Source organism: Amblyraja radiata, chromosome 18 (genome assembly GCF_010909765.2).
Source record: "Amblyraja radiata isolate CabotCenter1 chromosome 18, sAmbRad1.1.pri, whole genome shotgun sequence".
NCBI lineage: Eukaryota > Metazoa > Chordata > Chondrichthyes > Rajiformes > Rajidae > Amblyraja > Amblyraja radiata.
Genome location: NC_045973.1, coordinates 9871119 through 9897499, shown reverse-complemented (window position 1 = coordinate 9897499; position 26381 = coordinate 9871119). Strand labels below are relative to the sequence as shown.

The 26381-nt window shown below is 44.4% G+C and overlaps 1 protein-coding gene across 4 annotated transcripts in view; it reads right to left on the bottom strand.

The window, feature by feature from the left end:
• mitf (melanocyte inducing transcription factor) overlaps nt 1–5003 on the bottom strand; it is a 209814-nt gene extending 204811 nt beyond the window's left edge. For all 4 annotated transcript variants that reach the window (XM_033036690.1, XM_033036693.1, XM_033036692.1 and 1 more), the window contains exon 1: nt 4654–5003. In XM_033036690.1, the coding sequence (XP_032892581.1) occupies nt 4654–4757 (104 nt within the window). In that variant the 5' untranslated portion in view covers nt 4758–5003. The remainder of the gene's footprint in view (nt 1–4653) is intronic.
• Nucleotides 5004–26381: the final 21378 nt, after the last annotated feature.

Below are 26381 nucleotides of genomic sequence, written 5' to 3'. Positions count from 1 at the left end.
CCCTTAACAATCTTATATGTTTCAATGCGATTCCCTCTCATCCTTCTAAATCTGTGGAATTCATTGTCAATGGATATTTTTAAGGCAGAGATTGATAGATTCGTGATTAGTACAGGTGTCAGGGGTTATGGGGAGAAGGCAGGAGAATGGCCTAAGGAGGGAGAGGTAGTTCACCAATTGACAGTAGACAATAGACAATAGGTGCAGGAGTAGGCCATTGGGCCATTCGAGCCAGCACCGCCATTCAATGTGATCATGGTTGATTGAATGGCGTAGACGATGGGCCGAATGGCCTAATTCTACTCCTATCACTTATGAACATAAAGTCAGTGAAGAAAATGAACTTGGACAACAGAAAAAAAAACAACAATACCAAAAACAATGACAAGTAATATAAAACACAACAACACAAAATGCTGGAGTAACTCAGCAAGTTAGGCAGTGTCTCTGGAGAGCGTGGATAGGTGATGTTTTGGGTCAAGGCTCTTCTTCAGGTTAACCTCGCTTTGTTACTCAGGACTCTTCCAAAATATAAATAGAGTTTGCTGAAATACTTCCATGTGTTTCCAGAACGTGGAGATGTTTACACTAGTGGGAGAATCTAGGACCAGAGGCCACAGCCTCAGAGTAAAAGGATGTACTTTTAGAAAGGAGATGAAGAGGAATTTCTTAAGTCAAAGGGTGGTGAATCTGTGGAATTCTTTGCCACAGACAGCTGTGAAGGCCGTCAATGGATATTTCTAAGGCGGGGATTGACAGATTTGTGATTGGAATGAGTGTCAGAGGTTATGGGGAGAAGGCAGGAGAATGGGATTGAGAGGGAAAGATAGATCAGCCATGATTGAATGGCAGAGCAGACTTGATGGACCAAATGGCCTAATTGTGCTCCTAGATTGTCTGAACTTCTGAATGAATTGCTGAATAATCACTTCAGAGTGAACTTAGAAACATAGAAACATAGAAACATAGAAAATAGGTGCAGGAGTAGGCCATTCGGCCCTTCGAGCCTGCACCGCCATTCAATATGATCATGGCTGATCATACAACTCAGTATCCTGTACCTGCCTTCTCTCCATACCCCCTGATCCCTTTAGCCACAAGGGCCACATCTAACTCCCTCTTAAATATAGCCAATGAACTGGCCTCAACTACCTTATGTGGCAGAGAATTCCAGAGATTCACCACTCTCTGTGTGAAAAATGTTTTTCTCATCTCAGTCCTAAAAGACTTCCCCCTTATCCTTAAACTGTGACCTCTTGTTCTGGACTACCGCAACACCAGGAACAATCTTCCTGCATCTAGCCTGTCCAAACACTTAAGAATTTTGTAAGTTTCTATAAGATCCCCCCTCAATCTTCTAAATTCTAGCGAGTACAAGCCGAGTCTATCCAGTCTTTCCAACAGTCTTAGCAACAACATGCATCTCATTTGGGTAAAATGCTTCAGGTACTGTCAAAAGTAAAGCAGTGCACACATTCTATGTTCAGGAACTTTCTAATGACATAATCTGCTGTGCAGTGTAACAAGGCTTGTGAACAACAAAACTGTTGCCACCAAAAGATTCAACCTCTAGAAGCAGGTGTAGAAATAATCTGGCAGAGTACACCTGTCCTTTGGGACAGGTAGCAGTAAACAATTATTGTGTTAATAAACCACATCTGCCAGGGAAATAACCGAAATAAATCCAGAGGGCATGGGTTTAAGGTGAAGGGGAAGAGATTTAATAGGAAACTGAGGGGTAACAGAGGGGTTACTCTGGTGCTGTAGAAAGTATCCTGACCAGAAATATCTCTATCTGGTTTGGCAACAGCTCTGCCCAGGACAGGGGGGGCTCTGCAGAGAGTAGTGCGTTCGGCCAAAGGCACCACAGGAACTACCCCATCCCCCCCCCCCCTGCAGGACTTATACACCAGGAGGTGCAGATCCAGGGCCAGCAAGATCATGAAGGACCCCTACCACCCAGCAACGGACTGTTCCTGTTGCTGGGAAGCGCCTCCACACTCACGCTGCGCAAACAGGGAGGATGAGACGGAGTTTCTTCCCACAGGCCATCAGTATTGTAAACTGATCTCACCAGGGCAGAAATAATGTTGTGTCTTTTAAAAAAAATGTAAATACTGGTTCTGTTCTGTTGTTTTGCACAATCCCGCAAGCATTGCCACTTTCATTTCATTGTACATCTTGTATGTGTATGTGACAAATAAAGTTGACCTGACTTGACACAATAGGGTGGTGGATGTATGGAACAAGCTGCCAGAGGAGGTGGTTGAGGCAGGGACTGTCCCAACATTTAAGAAGCAGTTAGACAGGTAGATGGATAGGACAGGTTTGGAAGAATATGGGCCAAACGGGGGCAGATGGGACTAGTGTAGCTGGGACATGTTGGCCAGTGTGGGCAAGTTGGGCCGAAGGGCCTGTTTCCACACTGTATCACTCTATGACTCTGTGAGCAGATCTGTAGATAGTTTAACCTATTTGTGACATTCTATGTTTTCTTTTTTAAGAAAATTACAATTTATTCTGCACCGCACTACAAATTAATGATAATTGGATAGAGAAAAATGGCCATATGTTTGATCTATATTAAAGCATGTTGATTTATATATATTTTTAAAGGCAAGTATTTTCTTGGCAAACAAACAGAATTGGCACAGGTCATCTGTAAAGTCGTGAAAAGGTAGGGTAAGTGGAGTTAAGTTTTTTTTAATTTTCTACAGTAATGAATCCCAAGAGAATAGGTGTGATCGCCGGTCTGATGGCCAATTTCTCCCCAAGGATACTAGGAAGATTTGATGTTCTTTCGTGACAATAGCCCGATCGTTTCATGATTACCAGATGAAACAATATATAGCCAATCTTGAAACTCGTGGCCTGACATCAAGAGAAAAAAAACTGCCTTCATATCCTCGCATTCCGAAAAGGGCATTGTTTGTGTTATGTTGTGACAGTGAACAAATAAGGCAGCTCCCGGTAACACCCTCAACTATACATATATTAACCCCCAGAGGGTTCATCCACATCACTGGCGCCTGCTTACCATATGGTTCGATTGCTCGTGCGTTCTGCTGAAAATTTCTGGTCGAAAACCAATACTGAAAGTCTAAATTGTTTGCACAAGCTGTTGGTTGAAATTAATTCATGTCATTTCTTTACGGCGACTGGTTTTGAAACGGTACAGCGTGTTATTAAATATTGGACGCGAGCTCAACGCACATCTGATGTTTATAAAATATATCAGCCAATTATTTGATTTGCCAGGTTTGATCATCCTTCCTTTTTTTATTTTTTTATTGTTTCTCCAAGATACAACTAAATTACAACGAGAGTTTCAAGGCGCTCGGCTAGAGATTTTTTTTTTCCCTTGCAAGGATAAAATGCGTCCTCGAGAATTACGTTCATGCAAACGCCAGACGTCTGCGCTGAGCTATCTCCTTCGTTTAACCTACAACTTCCATTCTGGGCTGCATTTCACAATTGCCCAGCGAGGGGCAGGCTTTAAAATAGAGTGGGGAAAATAAAAATTCTCGCAACCACAAGCAGAACGTACAAGCAAACACACACACACACAATATCGATGGTAACTCGATCAAACGTGGAACACGTCCAGGTGGAACAGTCTTCGCCTTCAGGACGAGTTCAACAAGTCCCTAGACATGTACATGGACGGTGGCGATTGTCCGAACTTATACCACAGCGCTGAGCTGGGAGTGAGCTCCGGCCCCAGCCAGGACAGGCCCCAAATCCCAGCCCAGGAGCCCCCCAATAGTTCAACTTCCACTCCCCTCTTCTCCTTGCCCCTCTCAATCACTGGTCGACCCACTCCCAAATCCAACCCCCTAAACTGTCACCATAATGTCAAAAAACCTGCCACACCATACAACCCCTTCCCACGCTGTTAATCCCCAGCCATCCACTCTCCAAGTTGTACCCCCTTCTCCACTCAATCTCCTAGTCACCTCTACATCACAACTAACCCACTGTCACCACCCCCCATCTTCCACCACCCCTCACTGCCCCCCCCCCTCTCCCACCCCTCACTGTCAACCCCCCTTCCAGTCACCCCTCATTCTCCAGTTAATTCCCACTCCAGTTAACAATCCCCACTTCTATTCCTCAGTCACCCCTCACCCCATTCCAATCCCCCACTGTCACCCCTCATTCATACCTCCACCCCCTCCCCCAGTCACACCTCACTGTCACCCTAATCATATCCCCCGCTGTCACCCCTTACTCTCCCCCCCCCCCCCCACATTGTCACTCCTGCCAACTTTCACTCTTACCCACACTCCCACTGTTACACCTCACTGACAATCCTCACTCTGATCCCCAGTTAAACCCCAGTCGCCCCCTCATTCACAATTGTTCCACAGTCACCCTGACTTCCCAGTTAACCCATTGTCACCCCCCTCCCACTGCCACTCCCTCTTTCCCCCTCGTTATCCCCAATGCTCCCATCACCGTCCCAGTCAGCACACGCCCACCGTCCTCTCTCTCTTCCTTCCTCCATCTCCCTCCACTCGCCAAAGTTCCCACCCCCTGACCCCCAGCCTTTCTGCACCAATACCTCTCCTCCCTCCCCACATTCACCCTCCACCAAATGCATGCATCTCCCTCCCTCTCCCTCTCCCTCTCCCCTCGCTGTCACTGACTGACCTCCGGTTCAGCGGTTGGCTCTTCAGCTCGTAAAACGTTTTCGCCTCTTCGTGAAATTCCTCCCCGACATCGTAATCCGGAACAATTCCCGACTCGGACTGCATGGGTCCGGGAGTGATGGGCAGAGCAGAGGAGGGGGGAAAACTGACGGGCAAAGACAGAGAGAGAGAAATAGAGGGGAGGGGGGGGGATCTCCCCGGAGCGACTAGAGCGCAATAAAACGTCAACAGGACACAGAGAGGGAGGGGAGGAGAGGAGGGAGGGAGGGAGAAAAAGTTGAGGTGAGAGAGAGAGTGGGTGAGTGAGAGAGAGAGTGAGTGAGTGAGTGAGGCTGTCTCCGCTTCAGAGCCGGAGCTGCGAGTTGCGAACTTCGCCTCCTCCCCTTTGCTACACTGCGCCGCGCGGTGCGCGCTGGGAGTTGTAGTCCCAGCGGCGGTGACGCGCCATCTCCCAACCCCACGCCTGCGCGGCAGCGGACTACAACTCCCAGCGGCCCCCGCGGCGCCTGCCTGCCTGCCTCTCCTGTGCCAGCCGGCGGAGTTCACTCTCTCAGCAGAGAGTCAGCAGCTTTTTATTGCCTTTTACCGCCTCTGCCTTGCAGCCAATTCCACTTTTTCATTTGTTCGCCACCCTCACGGCCAAAGGGCGGCCGCATCCAAAACCCTGCCCCAGCGCATACATTCTGTGGGATTTATGTTGTATTAAGTGCAATCACCACATTTTGAACCCTGTCGTTCCCCCCCCCCCCCCATGTTAGGGCTGTTGCTGTTCATGGAGACGCAAGGATCTAAATCCGGCAGGCTGCTTGTCATTTGAATGTTTCTCTGACGTCCCCCTTTGCTCCTGCATATGTGTTTATTTTTCCCAAAGCGCTTTTGATGCGTCAGCAAAACATATTGTGAACAACCAGGGAAAAGCATTTATTTATCTGCAGTTCGACAATAAAATCGGGCACATTATTAGTGGGTAAGATCATAAATATAGGGCGATTGTGGAAAAGTCTAACCCACCCCCCTCCCCTTGGGTATTTTTGATGGAAGTTGTGGAAACTTACCTGACCAGTAAATGTATATTTACACATGATTGGGCATTATTGAACTTATTTATCTGGGCAATGCAGTTATAGTCATCCATTCATCAATTAGTTCAATTAGTACCTTGTATTCATTGTTCTTTATCTCTCCACGTCATCTCTCGTTTCCCTTATCCCTAACCAGTCTGAAGAAGGGTCTCGACCGAAATGTCACCCATTCCTTATCTTCAGAGATGCCGCCTGCCCTGCTGAGTTACTCCAGCTTTTTGTGTCTACCTTCGGTTTAAACCACCATCTGCAGTTTCGTCCGACACATCAATTAGTTCAGTTTCAGTTGAGTTTATTGTCACGGGTACCGAGGTACAGTGAACAGCTTTTGTTGCGTGTTACGTAGTCAGCAGAAAGACAAAACATGATTACAATCGATACATTTACAGTGTATAGATACATGATAAGGGAATAACTATTAGTGCAAGGTAAAGCCAGCACAGACTGATCAAGGATAGTCCGAGGGTCATCAAAGAGGTAGATAATAGTTTGGCGCTGCTCTCTAGTTGTGGCAGGATGATTCGGTTGCCACATCAATGAATGTAAAAATAGCCCTCGTTAATCCTTTAATAATATTGATCAATGCTCAATAAATGTATGTAGACATCATGAAAAGTTACAGAATGAGAATGCTGCAAATCTCAGATTAAACTATTCTGTGAACAGACATCAGTTAAAAAGCAACTGTGCAGCAAACTGAGGAGGGGGAGAAATTCATGTTTGGTTTTCAACTCTACAAGGCTGCAGATATCATCAATTATCCTCAAACCTGTGTGATATGCTGCTCTATAAACCCAGTGCTAGAAAGTTATCGTTCTGGTTACTTTATATCAGATGCACAGTTATGTGGAAAACCATCATTATGATTATTTTTTATAGTAAAAACTTCCTAGAATCTGAAGAAGGGTCTCCACCCAAAATGTCACCTATTCCTTTACTCCAGAGATGTTGCCGGACTCACTAGAATCTAAGTTGGGGGGGTGATGCTGTTTTGAAGACCTATTCCTGAATGTTGCAGTGTGCAGATACTGACATGTTTGATGAATATTGCTGTGGGACTTTAGAGATACAGAGTGAAAAGAACAGGCCCTTTGGCCCACCGAGTCCGTGCCGACCAACGGTAACCCATGTATTAGTTCTATCCTACACACAGCCTTGTTGGTCTGGTCAGAAATTAAGATATTGGTGTCTCATTATAAGGGGAATAGGTCCGTAGGATTTAATTTGGAGATGCAGCATGGAAACAGGCCCTTCGGCCCACCATCGATCGCCTATTCACACTAGTTTAATGTTATCCCACTTTCTCATCCACACCCTGCACACTAGGAGCAAGTTATAGAGGCCAATTTACCTAAAATCCTGCACGTCCTTGGGATGTGGGAGGAAACCAGAGCACCCGGATCAAACCCCACGCAGTCACAGGGAGAAAAGTGCAAACTCCACATAGACAGCACCCGAGGTTAAGATCGAAACCGTGTGTCTGGCATCGTGTGCCGGCGTTTCTATCCGCTGCGCTACAGTGCCACCATGTTTAAAAGTAAACATGTGACATGCTGGAGCTCCAGTCCAATGATTAACACTTCCAGGCCAACTCAACATCAAGAGAACTTATGTCCTTTGCGTAATTGTTGCACGTCACACTAAAGGACAATAATAGGGCTTTGGAGTTTCCTGCAGAATATTCTGAGACATATAAAGCCGTTTGGAAATTGTTGTTATCATATTTGACCCTGTTAATTATCAATCGCATAACACCAAAAAAACATCTGGAATTGAATATCATGGCCATTATGTCGGCAGAGACATTTATTCCATTAATCAGGCCAAGACTAACAGGAGGGACATGCCTCATATTTTGCTTGGGCAGCTTACAACCCAGCGGTATAAATATGAATTCCTCTAACTTCAAGCAACTCTTGCATCCCCTCTCTTCTCTCTGTCCATCACCCCACCCTAGTCGGCCTGCTAGTTCCACTGTTCGCATCCATGTACCCCAACGTTATCAACTCTTCCACAGCCAACAATGGACCATTGTGGGTTCCACCTTTCCTTGGCCATTGGTGCTAGCTGTGATCTGTGCTGAACCTTTTCATACCTTTAGTTCCCCTGTCGCCTGACTCTTAGTCTGAAGAAGGGTCTCGACCCGAAACATCGCCTATTGCCTGCCTGACCCGCTGAGTTACTCCAGCATTTTGTGTTTATCTTCGGTGTAAACCTGCATCTGCAGTTCCTTCCTACACAACAGTAACTTTATTCCTGGCCTAGAAATTACTGCAACTTGCCATGCTGAGTAAATTCTGAACATACTTGTGCAACATTTGCCTTTTAGTGGCGACACAAGGAACTGCAGATCCTGGTCTACAAAAAGAGACACTAAAGGGCCTGTCCCACTTGGCCGTCATTTGCGCCTCATTTATGCGTCATATGTAAAATAGGTCGACGCGTGGGGGGGCACGTGGGTGGCGCATGCATTGCGCATGGTGAGGCGTGGAATCGCATACGGTGGCGTGCGGTATCGCGCGGCGCTCCAGGATTTCGTAGTGTAACAAAATCCTCGCGCGCCACCTGCGTAACGTATCGCGTAAGCACGCTGACGCATTGGCTATGCACACTGATGCATTGGTTACGCACGCTGACGCTTTGGCGTCGCACGCTGTATCGTGTGGTGATGCATGGTTACGTCAACGTCGGTAAACATGCGATGCCGCACACCAGACGGCTGTGCTGAAGCATGATTATGCGTGATGACGCGTTATTTGCGCACCACGTTGCGCGTCACGACGCGTCGACCTATTTTACATATGACACATAAATGAGGCGCAAATGACGGCCAAGTGGGACAGGCCCTTAAGTGCTGGAGTAACTCAGCGGGTCAGGCAGAATCTCTGGAGAACATGGATAGGTTACTTTTTTAACATGATCATTTAAATGTAAAGATGCTTCTGTTAAAATAGCTATGAATATATCGCTTGCAAACATTTGGAACAATTATTTGTTGGCTTTTCAAGAACAAATTCATAGCTCATGGAGTCAACCCTTATGCAGTACTCACTAGAATAATGAAAGATCTGGATAGAGTGATTGTGGAGAGGATGTTTCAACTAATAGTCGAGTCTAGGACCAGCGACTATAGCCTCAGGATAAAAGGATGCATCTTTAGAAAGGAGATGAGGAGGAATTTCTTTAGTCAGAGGTTGGTGAATCTGTGGAATTCATTGCCACAGATAACTGTGGAGGCCGTCATTTGGATATTTTTAAGACGGAGATTGACAGATTCTTGATTAGTACGGGTGTCAGGGGTTATGAGGAGAAGGCAGGAGAATGGGGTTGAGAGGGAAAGATGGATCAGCCATGATTGAATGACGGAGTAGACTTGATGGGCCGAATGGCCTAATTCTGCTCCTAGAACATATGAACATGAATGAATATGCATACAATTTGGGCTAAATGCATTGGATGTAATAAATCTAAACAAAACATCTATTTATGAAGCACAAGGAGGTGCAGATACTGACATTTTGAGCAAATATTCCTTTTCATATTCCTTTTCTCGTGATGCAGTCTTAACCCACTGCGTTACTCCAGCTTTTTTTGTCTATGTTCGCTTTAAACCAGCATCTGCAGTTTCTTCCGACACTAGGAATTAAGAATATAAGTAGTGTATTCCCAGAGGATCGAGTGTAAGAGTGGAGTGGCCATTGTGTACAGGCCTGTTTGCAACCTTCATTCGGTCCGCCCTGTTTCGACGAATGCAATCAACCCGGCGTGCACAATCAAATAAGATCAAATAGAACAAGTTGTCCTACAACTTTAGTCTGTGCACGCCATACGCAAGAAGAAGAAGAAGACAGGCCTGGTCTCTCGACTTAAAGAAAGATATACTGCAATTAAGGGAGTGCGACACACCTGCACCAGATTCATTCCTGAACAATCAGAGCAGAATAGAGAAGACATTTTTCTACCCAGAAGATGGTAGAGTCATGGAGTTATACAACATGGAAACAGGCCGATCGGCTCAACTCGCCCAAGCTGAGCAAGATAGCCCATCGACGCTAGTCCCACCTGTCTGTGTTTGGCCCATATCCCATTGCCGTTACTACACAAGCAGGGAGGTGTGACCGTACGCAGCCGATAGCAAAAACGTATCCTCCAGTCGTTCTTTCCAGTTTAATTGATTCTTCATTGAAGTAGTTGTACAGACAAAGAAGTAAACATACTAGACCCTCGTTATCCTTATACAAATCGTAGCTTTCCGTTCTTACTATCTGATCTGGTAAAAAACTATATCCCTTCTCTCCTGCTCGCTCCAGTCAATCTGACCACTCCCAGTGGTTTCGCTAGCCTAATCCGATGTATGTCACGTCCATCTACCTATCAAAATCCCACCCCCAATCGTACAAAATAATTCTGCAAGAAATATCTAGACAAAATAATAAATTATTCTAACAGTAACTAGCCTAAGCAAGAATGGCTCCAACAGCCTCTAAAACCTTCCTGTCCATGTCCCTGTCCAAGTGCTGTTTACGTGTTGTTATAGTACCTGTGCCTCAATTACATCTTCTGGCAGCTTGTACCATATACATCCCCCCCCCCCCCCCCCCCCCCCCCCCCCCTTCCTCACCCACCCTCTGACTGGGGAAGTCGCTGCTCAAGTTCCTATTAAATTTTTCCCCTCTCACCATAAACCAATGTCCTCTAGTTCTTGATTCTCCTACTTGGGGTAAAAGACTCTGTGCATTCACCCTATCTGCATCCCTCATGAATCTTTGTAATTCTCAACCAAGAAGAGCTATGGAGGTTCAAAGTTTGATAGGTTTTTACTGCCTCTGAAATGCAAGGGACATGGATTAGTCAAGGAAGTGGATCAAGGTGAAAGATCATCTGTGATCTCACTGGACTGTTGAGCAGTCACGAGGGGCACCTATGTGGTCGATTCTGGTCGACTCTCTTGTCTCAGGAGAAAGTGAATCACAAGGAAGGAATCCAAACACAGAGACTTGTAAGTGCAGAAAATGTAACATCAACCATGGTTCAAAAAATGTTGAAGTGAAAAACATTTAATTTCTATTTTTAGTTCTTTCATGGTTACTGATGCAGAGTAGAAAAATGTGCCATATCAGCATAACTATGTGGAGCTGGGAGTGGTAAAGTCAGCAAAAGAATAGATATTTCAAAAATAAATATTTTAGTGTTGAGAGGAAGAAGGTGGGCGATTCCATGATTCAATTGCTTTAAATATTTTCACAAGAAAACAAGATATTATAATGATAGTATATAAATATAATGGAAATTTAAGGCTATTCACCTCTGAATTAACCACTCCAGTTGGTTTTATGCCTAATCCCAGACTTTTCTGCTAATTCACCCTGGGTGGAGATATTTCAGTTAAGCATTAAAATAGGAACAAACTTCATTCATAATCTCTTTCGTTTAGGCCATTTTTTCAAATTTTGCATTTCTGCTCAATCTCTTTTGTTTAGTTTAGAGATACAGCGCGGAAACAGGCCCTTCGGCCCACCGAGTCTGCACCGACCAGCGATCCCCACCCACTGACACTATCCTACACACACTTGGGACAATTTACATTTATACCCCGCCAATTAACCTACAAACCTGTACCAGGTTGGAGTGTGGGGGGGAAACCGAAGATCTAGTAGAAAACTCAAGCAGGTCACGGGAAGAATGCACACACTCCATACAGACATGCGCCCGTAGTCAGGATCGAACCCGGGTCTCTGATGCTGTAAGGCAGCAACTCTACCGCTGCACCACCGTGCCACCCACATTTGTTTATCACATTGATGGAATCTGCTTTAAATTAACGTCATCAGGCAGGATTTAAGATGTAAGTTGAAATAAAATAATTTCCTTTTAAACCTACTCTGTACTATAATATGATTGACAGCTGTGTGAAAAATACATCTTCTAGATGCGCTGGTACACATCCTAAGTGATGTGACCTGGGGTCATCGGGTGTTTTGGGTCTCACAACATCAGACTCCCTCGCCCAGTCTGTGCTCTGGGATCTCTTTGCTCCTCCATTCCACCTAGTTCCCAAGGAAGCCATTATTTATTTGTCCCAATTAAAATGGACGGCATTGTCCTTATCTACGAAAACTAAATGCTAAATTGATGTCAGAAATCTGAATTTCCCAGCAAGTAGGGTAACATTTGAAAAACAGAGCTAACATTTCAAATGACAGTAATAACTTTCAGAAATTTGAAGAAGTGGTGGCAGAAAATGAAGATGGTAAAAGGGTAATGGTACGAAGTGGTGGGTGACCTTTACAATAAATATGAACAAGATAATTTACCTCCTGTTAGTCCCAAATAAAATGGAAATGCTTGCAATACTCATCGGGTCAGTGCTGTTTGACCTGCTGCGTATTTTCATCATTTTCTATATTTATAGAAACAAACACTGTGGACAAAGGTTCTTCGCCCCAATGAATCTGTATGGATTATCAGTCTCAAGAAGAGTCTCGGCCTGAAACGTCACCCATTCCTTCTCTCCATATATTTTGCCTTTCCCAATGTCACTCCAGCATTTTGTGTCTATTTTTGGTTTATCAAGTACCATGTATACTAATCTTGCACTAATCCCATTTTATTTTCCCCACAACTTCCTCCCCCCCATTCCCCCAAATCACCTACACGCTAGGGGCAATTTACAGTGGACAAATAACCTACCAGTTTGCACATATTTAGGATGTAGAAGGAATCTGGAGAACTCCACTTCAAAAGCACCGGAGCTCAGGATTGAACCCTGGTCACTGGTGCTGTAAAGCAGCAGCCTCACTAACTGCATCACTTTGCTTTTCATCACCATGCATATGACAGACGTGACATTTTCAGCTATGGTCAGTCAGATGCAAGCTTACTGTGAACAGGCAAGTCAATGTCAGTGTCACGGGCTTATGAATAAAAGCAACTTTTATCGTGTTCTTCCAAACATGCTCTGTTTTGATACAAATCCCCCCCCCAAAAAAAATAGATTGGGTGGCACAGTTTTACAACTAATAGAGCCACTGCCTCGTAGCACCAGAGACTCAGGTTCAATCCTGACCTCGGGTGCAAGAATTCACATCTTCTCTCTGTGACTGTGTGGGTTTCCTCCAGAAACTCCTGATTACTCCCACGTGGAGAAATGAGGAACTGCAGATGCTGGCATCTTGAGCAAAACACAAAGTGGTGGAGTAACAGTGGGTCAGGCAGCATCACTGAAGAAAGTCGACATTTTGGGTCAGGACACCTCTTCACACTGTCTCCGTCTGAAGAAGGGTTTCGGCCCGAAACTTTGCCTATTTCCTACGCTCCATAGATGCTGCTGCACCCGCTGAGTTTCTCCAGCATTTTGGTGTACCCACTTTTTCAGACTGATTGGAGTCGGAAGGAGAAAGATGAAAAAAAAAGGAGTGAAGAGCAGCAAAATGTGAAGTTCGAGGAAGGGATATAGGTGGAATGAGATAGGAGGAAGGGGATGGGATGGTGGGAGAAATGGCGGTGCACCCGGATGGAGCTGAGGGAAGAAAGGGGAAAAATAACGACGGGCAGTTGTTAAGTAATATTGGAGAAATCAATGTTCAACAATATGCTGTTCAATGTTAACCCCTCGACTTCCCTTGCACCCCTCTGTCTCTCTTTTTACCTCTAGTCTTTATTCACCCATCTGCCAATCGACACTCCTCTCACCTGTATCCACCTGTCTGTCACTTGCCTGGCTTTGTGCCGGCCTCAATTCTTTTCCAGCTTTCTCCCCCTTCCTACAATAAGTATGTAGAAGAATCCCGATCCAAAATGTCCACTATCCATGTTGAAATGCTGCCTGACCCGCTGAGTTACTGCAGCACTTGATGTTTTGCCCAATCATGTGTGGGCTGATAGGTTATTTGGCCAAAGAATGCTCCTTTTATGCAGTTGAATGGTAGACGTTAGGGCTGAGGGTCTTCATAAAATGTGGGGAAATCAGATTGATGCAGGATTATTGTAAATGGATGGTTGATGGTTGGTGTGAACTTGATGGGCTGAAGGGACTCTTTCCTTTTTGTATCTATGGCTCAATCGGAGAGCAGTGTTGAACTACTATCTACCTTATTGGTGACTCTCGGGCTATCCTAGGTCGGACTTTGCTGGCTTCACCTTGCACTAAACGTTATTTCCTTACCATGTATCTATACACTGTAAGTGGCTCGATTGTAATCATGTTTTGCCTTTCTGCTGACTGATTAGCACGGAACAAAAGCTTTCCACTGTACCTCAGCACACATGACAATAAACTAAACTAAACTGAACTAAACTATGGTATTCAAAATAAATTGTTTCTTTCCACATTGGTCCTAAAAATAGTGTGAATTTATGGAGGAGTCTTTGGCAGACGAGCAGTCTGACATCTTTGATGGTGTAACTATTCCAGGCTTTGAAACCCGCACTATCTCATTACGTGGTGGGTCACAAAGTCTCACTCTGTTAACATGATACAACATAGGTTTCCTTTGGCTTACATGGTTCCTTCCTCACATATGAAAATTGTTACCAGCCAACATAACAAAGAAAATAAGTGTATCACGCACAGTGCCAAGATAATGTATTTGTAATGAATCATTCAATTTTTGTTTGCCAAACAAAGTGCTGTACAGCTGCAATAATATGCAATCAGATTGTTTGGAAATGCTGGTAGTTTGGTGTCTAGCTGGTACACGCACCTCGATATATATTGACGGTTGAAAGCTCCAAGTTCCCAGGAGTAAATATCACCTGCAGCTTGTCCTGGACTAGCCACATTGAAGCGATGGCCAAGAAAGCAGACCGACACTTCAATTTCCTTAGAAGACTTGGGAAGTTCAGCATGTTCCCCAACAACTCTCACCAACTTCTGCAGATGCGCCATAGGAAGCATTTTATCGGGATGCACCGCGGCTTGGTTTGGGAACAGCTCCATCCAAGACTGCAAGAAATAGCAGAGAGTTGTGCACGCAGCCCAGACCATCGCACAAACCGGCCTCCCTTCCATTAACTCCATCTATACTTTACGTTGCCTCAGCAACACCGCCAGCATAATCAAGGATGAGTCTCACCCGAGACACTCCATCTTCTCCCCTCTCCCATCAGGCAAGAGGTACAGAAGTGTGAAAATGCATGCCTCCAGATTCAGGGACAGTTTCTTCCCAGCTGTTATCAGGCAATGAACCATCCCCTCACTAGCAAGAGAGCGGTCCTAAGCTACCATCTACCTCATCGGAGACCCTCGGACTATCTTTAATTGGACCTTGCTAGATACTATCTTGCACTCAACATTATTCCCTTTATCCTGCATCTGTAACACTGTGGATGGCTTCAATGTAATCATGGACAGTCTTTCCCCCGATTGGTTAGCATGCAACAAAAAAGCTTTTCAACACTGTACATTTGTGACATTAAACTAAACTAAACTATTCAGAAAAGCATGGCAGTTGACCTAGATCAGAGAAGTTGACTGTACACAGCGTAGTGTTTAAAATCAAATATCACCTTGGAAAGTGGTGTTGGTTGCAGAATAACACGGCAGGCAGCATCCTGATTCAACAATGTGGGTAATGAAACTCCAAATTAAATAGTGAGTCACTACAGGATAACAAAGTGGATAAAAAGGCATCTGGGATGCTCTACTGTATTAGTCAGTGAATGTAAGAGTGCAGATGGAACTGTTGGAACTGCATTAATTAAACCACAGCATTGGTCCACTGATTACAGGAGAGATTCGACTGCACAGGAGTGGATATGGAGGAGATCAATACATTGCCAAAATGGAAAATGTTGATTGAGCCTCAGTCTTTTTTTAAATTTCAAACATAAACTTTATTCGTGATAAAAAAAAGTATACACAATCCAAAACAAAGAAAAAATCATAATACTTTCTTAGTATCGACACATTCAGCATTGTGAGTGTTGTTATACCCAGTTGTATTAGCACCTCTCTTTTTCTTTAATAATAATAATAATGGATGGGATTTATATAGCGCCTTTCTAATACTCAAGGCACTTTACATCGCATTATTCATTCACTCCTCAGTCACACTCGTTGGTGGTAAGCTACTTCTGTAGCCACAGCTGCCCTGGGGCAGACTGACGGAAGCGTGGCTGCCAATCTGCGCCTACGGCCCCTCCGACCACCACCAATCACTCACACACATTCACACACATTCACACACAGGCAAAGGTGGGTGAAGTGTCTTGCCCAAGGACACAACGACAGTATGCACTCCAAGCGGGATTCGAACCGGCTACCTACCGGTTGCCAGCCGAACACTTAGCCCATTGTGCCATCTTTCGTACACATCACATCGTTGCCATCCATGTAGCCCCCTGGAGTGTTGTCCCGTCCCTTGTTTGGGTGGGGGGGGGGGGGGGGGTAATTAACCCTTCTATGTCCAGTAGCGGAAGGACCCTAGACCATGGTCCAACCCCAATATATCAATGCATAAGGCCATTTCATAGTCATATTCTAGAGCATTTTGTCCAGCCAGTTTGATTAGTAAGAGTGTTCTTGATTAATAAGGGTGTCAAAGGTTATGCGAAGGATAAGGTTGAGAGGGAAAAATAGATCACCCATGGTGGAATGGCGGAGTAGACTCGATGGGCCAAATCGTCTAATTCTGCTCGTATGCCTTATTACTGTCAATGTTTTAGACATTAGAGATAGAATTTAGACATTACAGATACACTGTGCAAACAGCCCCTTTGGCCCAACCAGCGATCATCCCATATACCAGTATTATCCTACCCACGAGAGACAAGTTACAATTTTTACCTCAGCCAATTAACTTACAAACCTGTATGTCGTTGGTGCGTGGGAGGAAACCGGAGCACCCGGAGAAAGCCCACGCAGTCCAAGGGAGAAGGTACAAACTCCGTACAGCCAGCGCCCAGAGTCAAGATCGAACCCAGGTCTCTGACACTGTTAGGCAGCAACTTTACCGCTGTGTCATCTTGCTCTTAGGGCTAAACTAATCAAGGGATATGGGGAAAAAGCAGGAACGGGGTACTGATTTTAAATGATCACCCATGATCGTATTGAATGGCAGTGCTAGCTCGAAGGGCCGAATGGCCTACACCTGCACCTATTTTTCTATGTTTCACTGTGCCATCCGTTAAATATGTTAAAGCCCAAAGATAATTCAATGCCGTCTTATGGATCAATATTTTCTCTTTTAAATTTAAAGTCATGGTGACTGGATTTTCTAACATTATTAGATGAGCAGAGCAATCGGTTTTCAAACAGCACATCAGTCTTATTTCCCTGATATGAGTGTTTGAGGATCCATTAAACACCTTATTCATCTCTTTGAATTAATGGTGAGGTACTCGAAGAAACTCCCGACTGAAACACTTTCACGGGGGCGGCACGATGGCGCAGCTGTACAGTTGCTGCCTCACAGCGCCAGAGACCCAGGTTCGATCCCGACTACGCATGCTGTCTGTACGGAGTTTGGACGTGCTCCCCGTGACCACGTGAGTTTTCTCCTAGATCTTCGGTTTCCTCCCACACTCCAAAGGCGTACAGGTTTGTTACTTGGCTTGGTATAAATGTAAATTGTCCCTAGTGTGTACCTGGTAGGATGGCGTTAATATGTGGGGATCGCTCTTTGGTGCGGACTCGGTGGACCGAAGGGCCTGTCTCCGCGCTGTATCTCTAAAACTAAAAGACAGACAAACTTTGTAGAATTTTACATCAACAACATAAGGTTATGCTTATTTATAGGTTAGCTCTAATAAATTCTTGAGAGTTGTTGATCTCTGAGTGATAATGAACTGTGGATGCTTATTGTTTTTTTTCTTCACTGAAGCTCGTTATCGTGTTCCTGATTTGCAGAATTATCACCAAGGCACAATTTAAATGTTTATACTCTTACTTCCTATCTGTCAAGCTATTTATTCAATTGAGCCTCCTGTTAAACAGAAGTTTAAAACGTCACCCCCATCAAGAATAAACTCCAGTTGATTTTTTTAACATTTCAGCTCATTCAAACCAAAACCCTGCTAATTATATTGGCACACCATTGTCTGACAAAGAGTGAATGACTACGTATTAGGAAATAGTGAGTGCTTATATATCTTAGTGCTTATTTATAGTGATACTTGTATTGAACTGAATACAAAAGGGGATTTGACATTACTTTGGTATATGTGACAATAAAGTACCATTGAAGTCGAACAAAATAGAGACCCAAAAGTTTGACTTACTCCTCTTGCCTCCACAGATGCTGCTTGACACTTGAATTCTTCCGGCGTTCTGTTGTTTTAGCACCAAGACTTGTCTTTCAGTCTTTCACGTGATGGATTTCGTTCTGAGTTCCAGCAATGGAGAAAACAGAAGCTAAAAGTCAAACCTATCACCACTCCAAATATAATGCTATGAATAGCGACGAGATTTTATCCTGGCATCTGAAGAGGGCCAAGCTTTCCGGCTTGTGAGAGTTTAGCCAAGTGTAAAGGTCATCGCCGTTACTCCACGGCAGATTAGTTCTCTAATATTTAGTCCAAGTACAATGTTACTGAAATGGTAATTTTGGGCACTTAAAGCATGGGTGAGTCACAGTGGCGCAGCGGTAGAGTTGCTGCCTTACAGCTCCAGAGACCCTGGTTCGATCCTAAATCTGCATGTTGCCTGTACGAAGTTTGTACGTTCTCCATGTGACAGCGTGGGTTTTCTCCAGGTGCTCCATTTAATAATAATAATAATAATAATATTAATAATAATAATAATAATAATAATAATAATAATAATAATAATAATAATAATAATAATAATAATAATATAATAATAATATCTTTTATTGTCATTGCACATAAGTGCAACGAGATTTGGGTATGCAGCTTCCATCCGCCATCATAACTTAAGTAACTACTAAAATTTAGGTTTAGATACCCCGAGAACTGTAAATTGGCTTCTGTAAAGTGCCCCTAGTATTTAGGATAGAACTAGCATTAGGGTGAGTTTGGTTGGCTTGGATGCAGTGGGCCGAAGGGCCAGTTTCCACGCTGTATCTGCAAACTGGTCTGTGTCATGAGCAAATTAACAGTTTAGAAAATGAAGAATTTTACCCTGTTAATGTAGTCAAGAAGTTTGCACAATAGTATTTGACACTTGCATAGATTATGGACTTAATATACACCATAGAAACAGAAACATAGAAAATAGGTGCAAGAGTAGGCCATTCGGCCCTTCGAGCCTGCACCGCCATTCAATATGATCATGGCTGATCATCCAACTCAGTATCCTGTATCTGCCTTCTCTCCATACCCCCTTTCCAGTTTCATACCAGTTTCATCTTTAGTTTAGAGACACAGCCTGGAAACAGGCCCTTCGGCCCACCGAGTCCACGCCAATCATTGATCACCGGTATTCGATCCTGACTAAGGGTTCTGTCTGTATGCAGTTTGTACGTTCTCCCTGTGACCGTGTGCGTTTTCTCCAGGTGCTCCGGTTTCCTCTCGCACCCCTTAGACATATAGGTTTGTATGTTGTTCAAAAGGGAACTGCAGATGCTGGAATATCGAAGGTACACAAAATTGCTGGGGAAACTCAGCGGGTGCAGCAGCATCTATGGAGCGAAGGAAATAGGCAGTCTGAAGAAGGGTTTCGGCCCGAAACATCGCCTATTTCCTTCGCTCCATAGATGCTGCTGCACCCGCTGAGTTTCCCCAGCAATTTTGTGTACCTTAGGTTTGTATGTTAATTGGTTTCTGTACATTGGCTTCAGTGTGTAGGATAGAACTAGTGTACGGGTGATCGTTGGTTGGCACAGACCTGGTGGGGTGAAGGGCCTGTTTCCACGCTGTATCTCTAAAGTAAACTAAACTAAAATGATTTTGGAAACCCGGCACAATACAACGATAATGCAGACTTTATTTATAGAACTCTAACATCCTGCTCCAAATATCTTCAAATACTGAGTCCCAAGATGATATATTTCGTCAGTTGCTCAGACATGGGTTTCTGGGGGAACATATGACGCACAATCTCGTTACAATAGAAGTTCACATTATTTGGTGAGATTTTAACATCTTCCGGGCATTAAGGAATGTGCTAATTCCAACTGACAGCTTCAGCAGATGTTCTGGGATCCAGCAGAAGGATGTCCCAAGAGTTTCATCATTGCAGCGTCCAAATTAAATGTGCTTTTTACAAGTTATTCAGCTCTTGCGCGAGTCCTGTCGTATTCTCATCTAATTATACCCATTCTCGAATTTGCAGCACCTGCTGTTTCCATTTGAGCTAATACTTTAAATTGGAGCAAATGAAAATGTATAAGTTCATAAGTGATAGGTGCAAAATTAGACCATTCGGCCTATCAAGTCCACCGCCATTCATTCAGGGCTGATCTATCTCTCCCTCCTAACCCCATTCTCCTGCCTTCTCCCCATAAACCCTGACACCTCTGAATTCCTCTGAAACAGAACTTGATTTCATATTTTCTGTAATTATCATTTACAAGTATATCACCAGTTATTATTTATCGATTTTCCCTTTCAAATAAATATTATTACCAGATTATTTTACATCTTTAAATGTTATTTTCATCAATGTTTACAAAATGTAATATGGCCAAAAGAAAAACACTAAGTGCCAGTGTAACTCAGCGGGCCAGGCAGCATCTCTGGGGGACATGGATAGGTGATGTTTTGGGTTGGGACCCTCCTGCAGACTGATTGTAGTGGGGGGGGGAGAGAGATGGAGGTGGGACAAAACCAACCAAGTGATAGGTGGATCCAGGTGGAGTGGGGGTGGGGGGTGGGGAGGTTTGATTAACAGATGGGTGGGCAAAGGCTAGAGATGGAAAGAAGACAACAGGATGTAAGATAAGGAGAGGATGAGTAAAATGTGAAGTCGGAGGAAGGAATATAGGTGGAAGGGGACAGGGGGAAGGGCAACAGGACAGTGGGAGACAATGTGTGTGCACCTTGGTGGGGCACAGGGAGGAGAGGGGGAGGGAGGTTACCGAAAATTGGAGAATTCGATGTTAATACCATTGGGTTGCAAGCTACCCAAGTGGAATATGAGGTGTTGTTCCTCCATTGGTGCTGTCATTCTGGATGATGTAAATATAGATTAGTAATAGGAGATCAATAACCGATGCCAACAAATAGATCCACATAAGTATCTAGAGAACTGAGAATGAGAAGAGAACTCAGACATTAGTTGCTGCTTTACAGCGCTTGCAGCGCCGGAGACCCGGGTTCGATCCCGTCTACGGATGCTGTCCGTATGGAGTTCGTACGTTCTCCCCGTGACCGCGTGGGTTTTCTCCGAGATCTTCGGTTTCCTCTCACACTCCAAAGACGTACAGGTTGGCCTGGTGTAAGTGTAAATTGTCCCTGGTGTGTGTAGGAGAGTGTCAATGTGCGGGGATCGCTGGTCGGTGTGGACTCGGTGGGCCGAAGGGCCCGTTTCCATGTTGTACCTCTTGAGCTAAACAAGCGCAGCTAATCAACCTCTGTCCAGGCAGTTTCCTCACAGATCCAATCCGGACCTCCAATGCTGCCTGTGTGGAGTTTGCACGTCCTTCCTTTAACTGCGTGGCCCTCCTCTGCTTTCCAATTCTTTGCTCCCCCCCTCCAACATCCTAAAAAACAAGCGGATTGGCAGGTTAATTGGCTGCTACAAAGTTTGTAGGTGCGGCTAGAATCTGAGGGAGGGGGGGGGGTGGGGTAGGGGGTGGGGTAGGGGGGGGGTTGGAGATTATAATGGGCTAGGGCAAAGTTAGCGTAAAAATGAGTAGTTGGTGGTTGGCGTGGACTTGATGGGACGAAGGGCCTGTTTCCATGCTGTGTTACTCTGAAGTAATCACGAAAATATTTATCGGAATATTACTGAAATAATTAAAATTATTTCAGTTCTTTGTAAAGGTAGTTCTTTGATAAAGCCTGGTACGTTAGCAAATCGTTATATGTTGTTTCATAACTAAATTCTTGTCATGATAAAAGAGCTTTAGAGTCATACAGATAAAATCATACGGTATGGCGGGCGAATAAATGAGCCACGCGTGGTGAAGACAAAGAGACCTTTATTGCTCAGGTGAAGAGATCGACACACACGCGAATGGGGGAGGGCTGACCCAGGTCTCCATACTTATACTAGGGCGCACCCTTAAACCTCGCGACAACTGCTTCCCGCCATTACCCAGTCACGTGACCCCACCCCCGACTGCCAAGGGTTCGAATACAGGTGGCCTAACCACCGGGTGGCGCCACAACAGCATGGAAACATGCACTTGGGCCCAACATGACCATTCAGACCAAAATGCCCCATCGAAGCTCGTCCTCTTTGCCTTCGTTTAACCCATTCCCTCTGAATCTTTCCTATCCATGTATTTGCTAAACTTTCTTTATGAACTTCAACAACAAGTGCTCGGGGCAATCAGATCAAATGAGAGAGACTAGGACCAGAGATTACAGCCTCAGAATTAAAGGACGTTCCTTTAGAAAGGGGATGAGGTGGAATTTCTTTAGTCAGAGGGTGGTGAATCTGTGGAATTCATTGCCACAGAAGGCTGTGGAGGCAAAGTCAATGGATATTTTTAAGGCAGAGATAGATAGATTTTTGATTAGTACAGGGGTCATGGGGAGAAGGCAGGAGAATGGGGTTAGCAGGGAAAGATAGATCAGCCATGATTGAATGACGTTGACTTGATGGGCCGAATGGCCTAATTCTGCTCCTATCACTTATGAACGTATGAATTGAACAACTGATGGAGATAGAGCACGGCGCCAGTGCTATCTTGTGGTGAAAGGCTGTAAAAACATCCTGAAATCCAATCAATCATCATTGGAAATAATGAAACTTGCCAGATATTACTGCACTATCTGATGCCTGTCGTGGTTGGCTCCTTTAAACTCTTTTATGTTGCCGTTACATTTCTTGCACCATCGCGACAAGCTTGAAAATGATTAAAGCATAAAAATCTGAAAAAGCCAACGATGCCTGGAGGTGCCGGAAATCACAGCCCCTGTGAAATCAGTGTCTGTACATTTGTCATGCCCTATGCAAAAAGACAGGCATGCTTTTTCATAATTTTGAATGTAAACTCTCAAACTCAGTGAAAAAGTCTGTGCATATCAGTACACAAGTCTAATTTGGGGCGGCACAGTGGCGCAGCTGGTCGAGCTGCTGCTTCACAGCTTTGAACACTCCGGTTCGATCCTGACCTTGGGTGCTTGCTGCGTAGAGTTTTCATGTTCTCCCTGTGACCACGTGACTTTGGTTTAGTTTATTGTATAGTGAAAAGCTTTTTTGTTAACATGCTATCCAGTCAGGGAATAAAACTGTACATGATTACAATCAAGCCGTCCCTAGTGCACAGATACAGGATGAAGGGAATAACATTTAGTGCAAGATAAAGTCCAGTAAGGTCGGATTAAAGATAGTCCGAGATTCTCCAATGAGGTAGATGGTTAGTTGGTGATTGGGCCTGATAACAGCTGGGACGAAACTATCCATGAATATGGAGGTTTATGTTTTCAAACATCTATGCCTCTTGCCTGATGGGAGAGGGGAGAAGAGGGAATGTCCGGGGTGAGACTCGTCCTTGATTTTGCTGCTGCCTTTGCGGAGGCAGTGTGAAGTGTAGATGGAGTCAATGGAAGTGAGGTTGATTTGCACAATGGCTTGGGCTGCGTCCACAATTCTCTGCAAATTCATGCGGTCTTGGATGGAGTTTCTCCCAAACCATGCTGTGATACATCCCGATAAAATGTTTTCTCCCACATTTCTAGGACGTGGGGGTCTGTGGGATATTTGGCTTTGTACATTGTTCCTGGTGTGTAGGATGCGGATGAGAAAGTGGGATGGCAGAACTGGTATGAAATAGTGATCAATGGTCGGCATGGACTCGGCGGGCCGAAGGGCCTGTTTCCATGCTGCGCCTCGAAACTATTCAAGTGAGTTTATTCTCACAAGGACAAGGACAGTGAGATATAGGTATGGTGCAAAAGCTTGCTTGCAGCAGCGTCATAGACTCATTGACTCAGCCAACACAGTAAAAACAAGCATTGTGAATCAATTATGCAAGACAATTAAACCAACACGATGCATCATTCTGGAAAGAAATATTGTAAAATATTCTGTGCCACTGTGATAGAGAACTAAAGTGATTAGCACAATTCTATGATGGGATGAGAACAAGTAAAATATTTAATAAAAGGGATAATGTTAAAGGCATCGAGTTGTTGAGTCATACAGCGTGGAAACTGGCCCTTCGGCCCAACTTGCCCATGCTGACCAACATTAGTCCCACCTGCCTGCATTTTGGCCCATATCCCTGTAAATCTGTCCTATCCATGTACCTATCCAGTATGTTTTTTAAACATTGTGATAGTCCCTGCCTCAACTACCTCTTCTGGCATCTCTTTCCATATAGCTACTTGGTTCTTGGTTTCTTGGTCCTCCAAAATAATCCAAATGGAATTTAAACTGGAGGTGGAGCTACCATCCATGAATAGCGGTGGAGGCCGGTTCTCTATATAATTTCAAGAGAGAGCTAGATAGGGCTCTTAAAGATAGCAGAGTCAGGGGATATGGGGAGAAGGCAGGAACAAGGTACTGATTGGGGATCAGCCATGATCACATTGAATGAAGGTGTTGGCTCGAAGGGCCGAATGGCCTACTCCTGCACTTATTGTCTATTGTCTATTATTGTCTATTGTGGATGGTTGATTTTGACACTTGAAGATATAATTGGCATTGATTCCCCACCCTACCACTCTCATTCCCAATTATACAGAGTGGAAACAGGCCCTTTGGCCCAACTTGCCCACACGACCAACATATCTCATCTACATTAGTCCCACCTGCTTGTGTTTGGCCCATATCCCTCTAAACATACCCTATCCATGAAGCTGTTCAATAGTTTCTTAAACATTGCAATAATCCCTGCCTCAACTACTTCTTCTGGTAGCTCATTCCATACACCTACCACCCTTTGTGTGAAAAAGATACCCCTCAGATTCCTATGAAACCTATGTCCTCTGGTTCTCGATCCCCTTTCTCTGGGCAAGAGACTATGTACGCCTACCCAATCTATTCCTCTCATGATTTCATATTCCTCTATGAGATCACTCCTCATCCTCCTGCGCTCCAAGGAATACAGTCCCAGCCTGCTCAACCTCTCCCGATAGCTCAGACCCTCAAGTCCTGGCAACACACTCATAAAAGCGAGCCTTTAGAAAACCCCAACAAGCTAAGGTGGTAGAAACTTTAGAGAAGATGCAAGGAATTTAGTTCCGGCATCCATCCTCCTAATGTCCTAATCCTCCTAATTCTTGTTATTGAAGGAGTGCAGCGTAGGTTCACCAGGTTAATTCCCGAGATGACGTGACGATGATGAAATATGATGAAAGAATGCAACGACTGTGCTTGTATTCACTGGAATTTAGAAGGACGAGAGAGGATCTTATAGAAACATATAAAATTATTGAGGGATTGGGCACGCTAGATGCAGGAGACATGTTCTCGATGTTGGGGGAGTCCAGAACCAGGAGGCACAGTTTGAGAATAAGGGGTAGGCCATTTACAACTGAGATGAGGAAAATCTTTTTCACCCAGAGAGTTGTGAATCTGTGGAATTGTCTGCCTCAGAAGGAAATAGAGGCCAATTCTCTGTATGCGTTAGAGAGAGAGAGTTAGATAGAGCTCTTAAAGATGGCGGTCAAGGGATATGGGGAGAAGGCAGGAACGGGATACTGATTGAGGATGATCAGCCACAATCACTTTGAATGGCGGTGCTGGCTCTAAGGGCTGAATGGCCTACTCCTGCACCTATTTTCTATGTATGTATCTAATATGGGATGAAGGAGCAATCTTTGGGGTATTTTAAATTAGGATTAACGGAAAGGTCAGTAGCAAACATACTCTGCTCTGTTGAGCTATTTAACCATGGTAATACTTACGTGATTTATTCAGGGAATAGGATGGATCTCCACATTAAGGACAAACAAAAGAAGCAATGGTGAGTTCAAACATAAATTTGACACACTAGATAGAAAACAAACATTCTTCAGAAAACAGCTCTCAATATTTCTCTCATCCAGCTTGTAGAATAGAATGCTATTTATTGTCATTCAAACCCAGGTTTGAACGAAATATCATTTCTACAGGTTTTTTTTTACATTACAAAACAATCCAAGACCCACACTTAACACAGTTTACATAAACATCAATACAGACATACCAAGAGCCTAACCACATCCCCTCTGCCATTTCCATCAATTAGACTTGGTGCACAAATTTGCTATTTGAACTATGCTTGTTGACTCAGTCTTATTCAATAACTTTCCCCAGGAATGTGCAGCACAGTAGTGTGACGAATCATTTTCAATCAAGGGCCGGCCTTAGGAGGTGCGCGGCCCAATTGGGAACAATTTTGGTGGGCCCCAGGTTCCCAGCAAGGTCTGTCAGCCCTGTTATTCAGTGTATATTTTGAAATTGTACACTAAGGTGCTATGGATTATACACTGTCTTAATCTCTCCTGCTCTCGTCTGACTGTCAGTACCTCCGCTAGCTTCCAACCTTTACCATAGCTGTTAATTACCATTAAACTGCATTATTCCACGCATTATTTAACAAAGGTTTACTAATATTCTGTATGGGCTCTGCAGTTGCAACCTATGTTT